The sequence below is a fragment of the Danio aesculapii genome, chromosome 15, assembly GCF_903798145.1.
Source record: "Danio aesculapii chromosome 15, fDanAes4.1, whole genome shotgun sequence".
NCBI lineage: Eukaryota > Metazoa > Chordata > Actinopteri > Cypriniformes > Danionidae > Danio > Danio aesculapii.
This window is the reverse complement of record NC_079449.1, coordinates 19,545,174-19,558,479: the sequence shown is the minus strand read 5'-3', so window position 1 is coordinate 19,558,479 and position 13,306 is coordinate 19,545,174. Positions and strand designations below refer to the sequence as shown.

The window sequence follows — 13,306 nt, the reverse complement described above, 5'->3', positions numbered from 1 at the left end:
AGCCCCCTTTTATATAAGGGTCTTAATAAGGGCCATAAATCTGCAGAATTTTGCATGCATTTAAATGGAAAAAAATCCAATAGAGGAGCTTTTCCCCCTCAGGTTATTAAGCTCAACTGTTATAAATGTGTGTGCCTGTGCCATAAATCTGCTGTAAGGTTGCCATTTGAGGCTCTATTCAATTTTATGTCTGAAAAATTATCCATACCCCCACACAAGCCCATCATACAGAGTCAGAACGTATTCAATGCCATAGCAACTACTACAACTACTACCTGCATTCTTACACACATACACTCCCATCTCTCTCTCTCCTCACGATTCGCTCACATTCTCTCATCCGTTTCCCTCCCTCCACAGATCTCTCTCTCTCTTTCCCTCTAATTCTCCGAGCGATGCTCTCTCCTCACTCGTGGTGAACCAGTCGTTTCATGCAGCACTGCTGTGTTTACTCAGTCCTGTGAGCCTCTGATGGCAGATTCAAGGTAAGGTGATGCATTAATGGTTCTTCAAGTGCATGATATGAGTGTAAAACTCCTTTGCTGGTTATAATCGGAGCGCATCAGCATGAGGGACTAAACTGTTGCTTTACATCTTTGGGTGTGTTTGCATTCGGGCGGATTTCGGGAGTCATACATCATGAGTTCGCAAAACTGATTTGGAGTTTGTAAACCGCACGGAAAAGTGTTAAAATGCTGCAGTGTGGCATTAAATACATGACTGTTTGAATGAACTGATATTCTAGCTTGTTTTTGGCTTGTGTGTGTGTGTGTTGCGTTAGTGACTCATTCCCTTAGTGTATGCTATTGTTTGTGGCTGCCAGGGGGACATTTTCAGCACGATGGCTCAATTTTAAAAAAATAAATAAAGTCTGTGGATGATGCTCGTGAGTCATTCTTCATGGGCTGTGCGGGAGAGTTATTGTAAGTCATAAAGGGGTCTTATATAGTAATTACATGACAGTGACTAGGATGCAAATGTCAGTTTTATTAGAATGGATTTTGCATGATTTTGCACATGCATATTTCCTTGTAGTCGTAGCATTCCTTGTATGTGATATTGGGTTTAGAATTACAGAACATTCTGCCAAACAACCGCGGTTATTATTGCAACCTGTAGCTCGAGCTGCTGCTCAGTGTAATTTTAGTTCGCTGACTTGTATGCACTATATTAGAGTGGTAAATGAGCCATATGTTGCAAGAGTTCACTTTTATAGCATAATTATGTCCCTTATGGTCTATTGTGTGGCTCATCTGCTCTCTCTGTTATCTTTTGCTCACTTTCGTCCTTGCAATATTTTCATACACATACAATCATTTCCACATCACTCATTTTCTCACTTTTCTCTCAAGTCTCTCTTGCCTCCTGTGGTCCCTCATTAGTTTGCGGGTGTACTCGCGCCGCAGCTCATTTTCTCTCTTTCCTCCCCCTCCGTACCTCTGTTCTGTACCTGCCCTCTCTTGATTCGCTTAGGGGAATGAGTGATGAGCTGAAACTTAACGGAGAATGAGTCAGAGGAAAAAGAGAGAGTGAAGATATTTCTCCTTCTGCAGTCTCTTCCTCTCTCATCCTGTTTTCTAATCTCATCTCTTTTAATTTCATTTTTTTCTTATTTTATCTCCAGTTCCTTAGATCTTGCATGTTTTTTCGTCTTGTGTAATTTCATTTCTTCTCCATTCTATTGTGTATTGTTTTTCCTCATCTTTTGTTTTGGCCTGTGTCATCTCATCTGGTCTTTTATCTTCTCAACCACTCTCCTCCTGCTTCATGTTATTTTCTTTATTTCTTTGCTTGTTGCCTTATTTTTCCCTTTTCATCTCATATTATCTTTTGTTTGTTTGTTTTGCTTTAATGTTGCCTTATTTTCGTTTAATTTCTATTTCTCTTTTTTGTTTCATCTCATCTCTTTTTTTCTTTTTCTTTTTTTGTTTTGGTCTCTTCTGATTAGGACTCAGCTTCTTTAAATTCTTCTCTCCTTATTTTATTTCTCATGTTTTGTCTCTTATTTTGTATTGTTTTAATGTTGCCTGATCTTTTCATCTCCTTTCTATTCCTCTTTTTTGTTTCAGCTCGTCTCTTGTTTTGTTTTTTGTTTTTTTGTTTTGGTCTTTTCTTATGTGGCCTCACCTTCTTTCAGTTCTTCTCATCTCTCCTTGTTTAATTTTTGCTGTTTTGTCTCTTGTTTTTAACTGTTTTAATGTTGCCTGACCTTTTCTTCTCCTTTCTATACCTTTTTTGCTTTATCTCATTTCTTTTAATTTTTTAATTTATTTTTTTTATTTCATTGGTCTCTTTTGATGTGGCTTCATTTTGTTTCAAGCCTTCTCATCTCTCCTTGTTTAATTTCTTCAGTTTTGTGTCTTGTTTTGTATTGTATTAATGTTGCCTCATATTTTCTTTTCATTTATATTCCTCTGTTTTTGTTTCATTTCATCTCTTTTTGTTTTTCTTTTTTTTTGCTTTGGTCTCTTCTGATGTGGACTTACCTTGTTTCAATTCTATTCATCTCTCCATGTTTAATTTCTCCAGTTTTGTCTCTTGTTTTGATTTGATTTAATGTTGCTTAATCTTTTCTTCTGCTTTCTATTCCTCTTTTTGGTTTAATCTCATCTCTCTTAATTTTTTTTTGTTTTGGTTTCTTCTGATGTGGCCTCACCTTCTTTCAGTTCTTCTCATCTCTCCTTGTTTAATTTCTGCTGTATTGTTTTAATGTTGCCTCATCTTTTCATCTCATACCTGATCCTGTTTTTTTGTTTCATTTCATCTCTCTTTGTTATTCTTTTTTGTTTTGGCCAATTCTGATGTGGACTCACCTTGTTTTAATTCTATTCATCTCTCCTTGATTAATTTCTCTAGTTTTGTCTCTTGTTTCTATATTGTTTTAATGTTGCCTCATCTTTTCATCTTATGCCTATTCCTGTTTTTTGTTTCAGCTCATCTCTTGATTTGTTTTTTTCAAATGTTATTTTTTTATTTGGTGTTGTCTGATGTGGCCTCACCTTGTTTTAATTCTTCTCACCTCTCATTTGTTTAATTTCTTAAGTTTTGTCTCTTGTTTTGTCTTGTTTTAATGTTGCCTCATCTTTTCTTCTCCTTTCCATTGCCTTTTTTTTGTTTTATCTCATCGATCTTGATTTGTTTGTTTTGTTTGTTTGTTTTGTTTTGGTGTCTTCTGATGTGGCCTCACCTTGTTTCAGTTCTTCTCATCTCTAATTTGTTTATACAGAGGGCACCTATGATGAAAATCGTCTTTTGTAAGCTGTTTGGACAGAACTGTGTGTAGGTATAGTGTGTCCACAGCCATACTTAGGTGATATAAAGACAATAAGTCTTTTTTTTTTTTTTATTTCCTGATGTTAAAATACGATCCAAATCCTTCTTATTTTGAGGCCTAGGAGTGCGGTTTTCCCGCCCACCAAATTGATTGACAGCCGCATATTAACATGTCTCCATAGTAATACATATATTCAAATCAACAAGACAAGACGTGCGCAAAGCAACTGGGATTAAAAGATCTGTTCAGTGAGCATCAATCATCATGAATGAGTTTTACAAGTTTAAAACATTTTTAAAACAGTACATGTTTGTAATAAAGTAAGTTAAAGATGGTAAAATTGCTGTAATTCATCACCACAGCCGCATGTTAGTACAATTATAGAGACGCTTCAATCCCGGATTGTGGACGTTAAATCAGGTTTTTTCTGTACATTAACATAACGGTTATCCATACAGCAGTGTATATTAACGTGTATCCTGTCATTTTTGTGCAAAAACATTGCAAAGTTAAATGCGTGCGATGTGTGAGTGTAACTTTGTAACGACATTGTGTGTCACTCAACGTTGCAGAAAGGCTTGAATTAACTCCACAACAAATACATCAAATAATCATTGGGAAAGTACTTACCATAGTATTTCTCACAAACGTTACGTGATATCTGCTTTCTTCATGTCTGTCACTGTGCTGTTTATCTGATGCAGCCGAGGCAGAGATTGAGGCACAGTCTGACAGGCAAGTGGGAACGGTGGGTGGGGAGAACTAGCATTAAAGGCACAGACCACAGAAACAGCTACATTGTGTTCAGAGCAGAAAATCCCAATGATCTGAAGGGTGTAATAAATAATCTGATGCATGTTTTGAGTTGAAACTTTACAGACACATTCTGGAGACACAAAAGTCTTATTTTATATCTTGAAAGGAGGTAAAATCGGTGCCCTTTAATTTCTCCAGTTTTGTTGCTTGTTTTGTATTGTTTTAATGCTGCCTCATCTTTTCCTCTCAAGTCTATTCCCCCTTTTTTGTTAATCTCATCTCACTTGATTATTTTTTTCTTTAGATTAGTTTTGTATCGGTCTTTTCTAATTTTACCACGTCTCCTTTCCTCTCACCTCTTGTCTTTTTTCATCATTTTTTTTCAGTGTTTTGTTTTGTTTTTCTCTCATGTAGTTCCTAATTTATTTTCTATCTTCTTTTTTCATTTTGATCTCATATCTTGTCTTGCTCAATATCTTCTGTTTATCCTTTATGCATCTCTTTGCATCCTATCTCATCTTCACTTGTCACCTTTTCTTTCTGATCTCACCTCCTTTTTCATCTCATCACTTTATTTCTTTTCTCATCTTCCTGCATCTTATTTTGTTTAATTTAGAATGTTCTTGTCTCATCTCATTAATGGAGAAAGAAAGATCAGACTTATCATCACAATTTTATAACGAACGATTCCCCTGAACCACATGCCACAGATCTGTGCTGTCCATCTATTTCTGCAAACTGCAGGATGAGCGAGTAGCACTGCGGAGATCAGCATTTGTTTCTGCGTGTCTGTCTTAAGCACGCGCATATGTGGATGTGTTTGATGTGCCGGTTGGGTGGGTGTAAACGGGTTGCAGGCTGTGAGTGGGTGTACTAGCTGAGCTTTTTGTCACGGCTTTTGAAATCCTCTCGCATGGCAGAGAAACAGGCGAGAGAGCGGCGTTCATCACTAATGAGTGGAGCAGAGATGAAGTCAAGCACGGGAAGTCAAAATGTGAGAAGGCCTTGTGAAGGATACGGTCCAAGAGAGGGCAAAGTAGTAAGAAGATGAGAGTAAAAAGCAGAACCCCCCCTGAAGGTTTTGAGAAGGTAAAGGGAGAAATAATGATGTGGAATAGAAGAATAGCTGAATCTGATTTCAGGTTTTGGTGGCTTGATTCCAGCGACTGATAAGGGGAAGCCCAGACAGTAGATTTAATGAGGCGGATCATGTGAGCGCTGTCTGTGAGTGATACGACCCCCTCTCTACCCACTAATCTAATGAGAGAGCATGCCGTTCATTTAGAGGCAGTGCTGGAAAACAGCCCCATCAGTCAGTTTTTGGCTCAGGGCTGCTGGAGCCCCCAAAACACTGTCTTCACTCCATTAGGCAGAGCACAACCATGCCAAGCGCCTCTCTTAAACTGCTCAACACAACTGGAACATATGCTGCACACTCCATCGCAGATGTAAGTGCACCACAACTTGACAGAATCACAGCCGATCAAAAGCTGCACTCTAGACCAATGTTTCCCAACCCTGTTCCTGGAGGCACACCAGCAGTACATATATTGGATGGCTTAAAATCAAAATCCAGATTAATTGAACCTTTTAACTCAATAACGGTTAATTAACGAATATTTTATTTATTTAGTTTATGTTTTTGCCCTCATGGTTCACTGATACGTTCTGTGCAGTAAATATGCTCCCATATTACAAGTGAGAGATTTTTGAATGTAAGGTGCAGGGACGATTTTTAGGATTTTCATTTTAGGGAGGCTCAACTCCATATGATAAAAAAAAAAAAAAAAAATATATATATATATATATATATATATATATATATATGTATGTATGTATGTATATATATATATATATATGTATGTATATATGTATGTATATATGTATATGTGTGTGTATATATATATATATATATATATATATATATATATATATATATATATATATATATATATATATATATATATATATATATATATATATATATATATATATAACCCCAATGTATTTATAAGTATTAATTTATAGTAACACACTTAAAAGTGTTTGACTAATATGGTAGGGTTGTATGCTAAACTAGCAGTATTCCACTGTATTGTATAGACGTGCATTGTCATTTAAGTTCTGAATGACCAAATAGGCTCAACAAACCTGTTTACTGTAGTAAAAGCCACTTTATATGTTAAAGTAAAATTTTTGTTTTCATGTATTTAATAAATAAAACTGCTGTTTTTCTGATTAAATAGTATACATATAAAAAATATATATTTTAACCTACAGGCTAATTCACATATTTCACGAACTGAATCATAATATTAAAATAGGAAATATATTTAATACAAGACAACACATGATGTTTCCATCTCTGTCAGTGTCTTAAAATGAGTACATTTACTAAGTGGTTCTGTCACTGTGTTTAACACTTTCTGTGCATAACTGTGGTATAGATAATGCCACATGCACTGTAATGTGTTTTTTAATGGTAGTTCATTTTAAAATAAAAATAGTAAAATGTTTGTTAAGAGTTACATTTTCGCTGGAGGAAACAGCTGTGATTATGAGGTGAGCACTGAGGAAACAGTAGATTGGAAACCTGATTGCTATCCGATTGCTCCTATCTGACATTGGGGTACAAGCGATACAAGTGTATCCACAGCAAAGAACTGCAAAGCATATTTGATAACAATTTATCGATTAACACACACCTTGTTCTCTAGCTCTGCACAGCTGTGGTTTGCTGATTAAATGAAAAACGAAAGTCGGGGAGTAGTCGAATTCTGCTGCTATTGTCATATCAAATGCAGGTATGCGAAGGCTGAGCCGGATCGTACGCATGTGCTTGGCTAAATTATAATATCAGAATAATATAATAAGTAAAAATCATAATATAATAAGTATAAATTAGCCTTAACAGAGTGGGGTCATGTGACTCCACACACAGTCAGCTTAATCAGCTCACTTCATCTTTAAAGCCAATTTATGGCTGTTTACTTGTAGGTTTTGATGCAGAAAAATAACAATAGAAGATCCAAAATATTATCTGAGCAAAAGAGATCTTTAGCTCCGCCCACTGCAGTGAATCATTATAAATGGTGCTATTAAATTGGGTATATATATATTTTCATGGTTTCCGCTACATTCATTCTTCTATGGCTGGGCATCACACCAAAATTCATTCCTGCCACGGCTACATTACAGCTTCTCATTTGAAACCTTCAGATGTTGCAGTTTTTTTATTATAGCGGGTTATAATCACGCTAAAACATATTAAAATGTAAGTGAATTATAGCATAGCAAACTTTTCTGTAATCGTAGTAGTGCTGTGCGTTATTTGTTTAACCCTTTAAGGTGACCACACATGCTGACCAACCGACTGACTGACAGGGCTGCACGATGCATGAGGCCAGCAAACGCGATGTAACTTTCAGTTATGATGAACATAATTATACTTTATTCATAGATAAAGGTCTATAGATCTGCTTACAATCACTTTATCTTGCTGGAGTTTATGGTCGTTTCTCTTTACTTCAGGATCAGGGGCGTTGCTAGACATAAAGCTCTACTGGGGCACGTGCCCCCGCCCCCACCCCCCCCAAAAAAAAAAAAAAAAAAAAAAAAAAAAATATATATATATATATATATAATCGCACAGGAATATCAGTATATTAATATAGGCTTTACTAAAAGGCTGGTCAAATGTCTTTTTTTACAGAAGCTAACAGACGCACAAGCTGCGACCACGGTGATGAGTCAACAATCGCATATATTTTGACTTATTTAAAGTAGGACATAGGCTATAGCATATAATAATTTTGTGTAAAGAAGTGTATAAAAAAATGTAGCCAATATATATAACGTCCCTGCTATGTAGCGCATATATAGCCTATATTGTAACCCTTTCAATAGATAGACCTCATCAATGACATATTAAGCATGGACATTTAAAGGATAAGTTATGCTGTGAGATGCATCCATGACTTTACACATTAAAGTAATAATCAAGTGTGCGCAGGTTATGTACCTTATGGAGTCACTCTCTTAATATTGGATATTGAAGAAGCATAAAATGCTGTTATGAAACAAACTCTCTTATATCTGCTGGTGCTGCTATCAATACGCAGATCTCGGGTTATGCTGGTGCAGCCGTTAATACACGGTTCAGGTAATCACAAAGCCAGCTCGCCTATATGATGTTTAATTATGGGTGGGTCGCAGGTGGATAAGTTCAATCATTGGTTATGCAGACCACTTTGACTAAAATATCAAATAGTTCAAACGCTTTGATTAAACTAAAGCGAAACTTATTCATCAATGGATGTTTGTCATAAAGAGTGATAATAAAGGCTGCTCTTTTATTTTTGATCATGCAGTTAACAAAGATTCAATATTCGAAACTGAATATTTTACTTTTATTTTATTCATATTACGATTGTATTTAACAGACCAGTTTGTGTTTTGGCCGCGGCAAATAGCGGACCCTGAGGCACATCGCTTCACTTCAGTTTATTAGTTATTCTTGTTTATTTTGTAAATAACTGACCCACAAAAACTAAGATACAAATTGTACAAAACAAAATTCGTTCAAAGAATATTTTTCTTCCGACGAAAATATATATAATTAATATATATTTTTGTGCGTCCCCATCCGCTACACTGTGCAGTGTTTGTTTCGCTCCACGGGAAAAAAGGATTTAATTAATGCTCCCGTAATCGCTGCTACACAAACCCCAGTGATATATTAGCTACATATTTTTATAAATGTCTTTACACAAAATTACTGTATGCTATAGCCTATAGCCTACTTTAAATAAGTCAAAATATGCGATTGTTGACTCATCACCGGTCGCAGCATGCGCGTCTGTTAGCTTCTGTAAAAAAAGACATTTGACCAGCCTTTTAGCAAAGCCTATATTAATATACTGATATTCCTGTGAAAGTTTGACACTGTACATTAAACTGAGGAGAGTTTAACTACTTCACAACACTCAGTCACCTGCTCAGCGCGAGGGCGAAGGAGAAAAGTGCAGCGCTGAGGTAAAATCATATTCTCAAGTCATAATCTTTAAAATAATTATAAATTATAAATAAAAGTATTCTTATTATTATACATTATTTTTATATACATATTATTATTCTTATATACATATTATTATTCTTCTAAATAATCTTAAATGTAACTGGAAAACAATGTTAAGACAACTGGAGTGATGCTAAGATCATTTAAGAAATTACTTTTGCATAAATATTAATTTCATTTTAATGAAATTCTATAGACAATTCAATAAAATACAAATATATATATATATATATATATATATATATATATATATATATATATATATATATATATATATATATATATATATATATATATATATATATATGTATATATATATATGTATATATATATGTTATAGGATGTTATATTATCTGTTGTAGACTTGACACATGGCAGATAATTAGGTTTATAAAGTCTTTACCTCCCTGACTCGTCATCCCTCCTTTTTGCTTCATACAAAAAAATCTATCAGGAGGCATGCTTAGTAAGATCACCATCATATTGTTTAAACTTTAGTTTTGTCCACTTGCAACACAAAAAAAAGCTGTTATGCTGGTTTTACAATGCATGAGCGGCGCGTAACAAGCAGGTAGCCGTCTTTTTTGGCGCGCATGTTTACTACCGGGACTCTCAGAGCAGCGCCTGCAAGAGGCGCGAGATGCGTCAGTTTGCTTTTTGATTAAACACATTGCTTTCACCAGCGTTGGTTTGGTTGCACTTAGAGAATAACGTCTTTATTTCGGAATTACCACTCTTAATAAATACACTTGCATATGAAGTAAATCATACTGTATCTCAATGCATTTACTGGGGCACTGGAGATTTTTACTGGGGCACGTGCCCCAGTGAATTGGGTCTAGCGACGCCCCTGTTCAGGATGCATCAATGCTGTTCTGTAGGTTTATTGGAGACATTCATAACACAAGAAAATCTGTGCTTGAGCAGCATATATTTGAGGGCGAGCAAGAAGATTTCTACACGAACAGAGGAAATCAGTTTTGCTCCCTGGTATTACATGAATGCGATCTCGATTTGTAATACTGCGCTCATTTGCCATTGAAATAACGGAAGGAAGGTCTGTGTAAAAGGCGTGTCACCACTGCTGGTAGAAATCCTAGAGGAGTCACTAATGCTATTACTTTTGAAAGACTGAACCAATTTACACATCATTTATAGTGCTATAGTGGGAATGGGCAGGGCTGAGAATCTTTTTTTGATGAGGTTTGTTAACTGTGACTGATTGGTAGAATATTTTTGTACAGCATCATAGGAAATGCAGTTTTTTTCTCACATTTTCTAAGATTAAACATGATTGTTTCAAAAAGAAGTTAAATTAATGGGTAGGTTCAGCAAAAAAAAAAAAAAAAAATAAATAAATAAATAAATATATATATATATATATATATATATATATATATATATATATATATATATATATATATATATATATATATATATATATATATATATATATATATATATATATATATATATATATATATATATATATAATTGATTTATTAACAACATTAGAGCTCACAACAGGCCTATCTTAAAAGATTGATCTAACTATTTTTTTTTTACGAATCAAATTTCCCTATGGAGAAAATAAATGGATGCTTTACTTCTGTAGTCCAACTGTTGCGCTCAATGAGATTTCTGAGTGGGTGGAGAAACAGATCTATTGAAAAAAGTTGTTACTGGCTTTCAGGGGCATGGCTGGTGAGGATTGAAATGAACCAAAACACACTTAAGTTTAAGGTTATTAAAGCAGAACTACCTTGATTTTTCTTATTTTTATTTTTGGTGGATCAAGCAGGACAAATGTTCCTGATTCCCTGTAATTTTTGGAGCAACGTTCTTATTAGTCAGTCTCAATTCACCTTTAAATGACTTGCCATCTTTATATTTTGCTCTTGAGTTTTACATTTACTCCTAGTGGACTGAGTTGTTGCATGTTGATGTCAGAGGAAGTTTAAAGGCCATTGAAAAATGAGATTCTGGAAATGAAATGGTAAAGTGCCCTTTTTCCACTTCCTGACACTTTCTTTTCTTTGTTTTTTCTAAGTTATGATTAACCTTGAATTTGTTCCAGAACTGGCTCTAAACCTGATGCCACTTTTTTTTCCCTATTCTCTCTTTCTCTCATCACTCATTCACAACATGCACGACCTTCACACTTCTTCATCACAGAAGAAATACCTCTGGGTCTCTAAAGAGGAAAAGTTAAACTGTCCAAAAGGGTGGTCAGTGTTTAGTATACAGATAGTAGATAGAAGCATTTATCAACATCATGCATTATCAGCCATACAAACAAGTAAATTCAGTTGTTAAATCCAGTTTTTACCATCTACGACTTGTGGCAAAAGTCATTTCTCTCTTTTAATGACCTTGAGAAGGTGATCCATGCTTTTATTTTGCGAAGATTTGACTATTGCAATTCTCTATATGTGGGTATTAGTCAAAATGCCCTAAATAGAAAGCAATTAGTACAAAATGCAGCTGCGAGACTTCTGACCGGGACTCGCAAGTATGAGCACATCTCCCCAGTTCTTTCCTCTCTAGGCTGGCTGCCTGTTAGGTCATGGATTGACTTTAAACTATTAATTTTTGTTTTTATATCCTTAAATGATCTGGCACCACCTTACTCATCAGACCTCCTACATGTATATAATCCTGGTAGGGCACTAAGGTCTTCTGATCAGTTTATTCTTTCTGTACCAAGGTCCCGGTGTAAGCGAAGTGGGGATCAGGCTTTTGCTGTTATCGCAACAAAACTCTCAAACGGGCTTCCACCCCACATCAGACGCACTCCAACTCTATCTGTTTTTAAAAACGTTTGAAACTCCATCTTTGTTCTTTAGCATTTGAGTCTTTTTAACTGTTTGAGGGGTTTGCCTTATGTTTTAATTGTTATGTAAGTGATGCAGGTTTTATTTTAATTTAGTATTGATTGTGTTCAACACTTTGGGCGGCGTTGTGTTGTAAAAAATGTGCTATATAAATAAACTAACTAAACTAAACTAAACTAAACTAAACTAACACACTTTAGAAATTAAAATGTAAGATGATGCAATTTAAGGTGAATCCAAGAAAAGTTGTCATTAACCTGAATTCCCCCTCAATATACAATAATCTGACTACGGATGGACAATATACAGTATTCAGTGGTACTATATTGGTTATGAAGCGCGACATACAGTAGATGTAGTGAGTAGTTTCTTTCATATTGTGAAGTATATCAGAGTGAGACAAGACAAAATGTAGGGTAAGACTTTACTTTGACTTTACTTTATCAGGAATTGATTGGATGGTTGTGGAGAATCTAAATGTTATATGCCAGTTTTACATACACTGTAAAAAAAAGCATAAATTTAATGACGTTTAATGTTAAACTAATTTCAAGAGGAGCACATGCTCATGATTGACCCAGCTGACCCACATTAGCTAATCACGATCCTTCAATCAAAGGATCCCAAGTCACTATATATATATTCTCATTTCCTTTTTACAACTATCTTTATCTGGAAGCCCCCCCCCCCCCTCCCCTTCTTCCACTTTTATTCAGAATGGGCGGCATGGTGGCTCAGTGACCAGCACTGTTGCCTGACAGCAAGAATACCAATGATGTCAGCAAGAATACCAAGAGCTCAGGGTTCTTTCCCTGGACAGCATGCCAAACAAGCTATGTATAAATCACGAGCTAAGTGTGAATTCTTAAAATGATTAAAAACTGTCTGATGTGGCTTCCAGAATTATACTGTAAAAATTTTTAAATTTGTGTTGAACTACCATATTCCATTAATTTATACAAAATTAAAACACCAACAGTTTTGAAGTAGTAACACCTAGATAGTATCTATTTTTGCAATGCACAGACCTAAAATACACTTGAGGTCACATGATGATTGAAATCTCATCTCAAACAGCTTTTCTACAAACAGAGAAACATGCAAATATGTAAACGGTACAACTTACACCTACATACTGTTGAAGTCAGAATTATTAGCCCCCTTTGAATTTTTTTCTTTTTTAAATATTTCCCAAGTGATGTTTAACAGAGCAGGGAAATTTTCACAGTATGTCTGATCATATTTTTTTCTTCTTGAGAAAGTCTTATTTGTTTTATTTCGGCTAGAATAAAAGCTAAGTTATAATAAATTTTTTTTAAAAAAATCAGTTATTAGAAATGAGATTTTAAAACTATTATGTTTAGA

General features: G+C 35.0%; 1 protein-coding gene across 1 annotated transcript in view; it reads left to right on the top strand.

Annotated features, from left to right (window-relative positions):
* The first annotated feature begins 403 nt into the window (after window positions 1-403).
* Window positions 404-13,306, top strand: part of rap1gap2a (RAP1 GTPase activating protein 2a) — a 145,509-nt gene continuing 132,606 nt past the window's right edge. Inside the window, exon 1 of the mRNA XM_056473205.1 lies at window positions 404-485. Coding sequence (XP_056329180.1) covers window positions 472-485 — 14 coding nt within the window. The 5' untranslated portion in view covers window positions 404-471. The remainder of the gene's footprint in view (window positions 486-13,306) is intronic.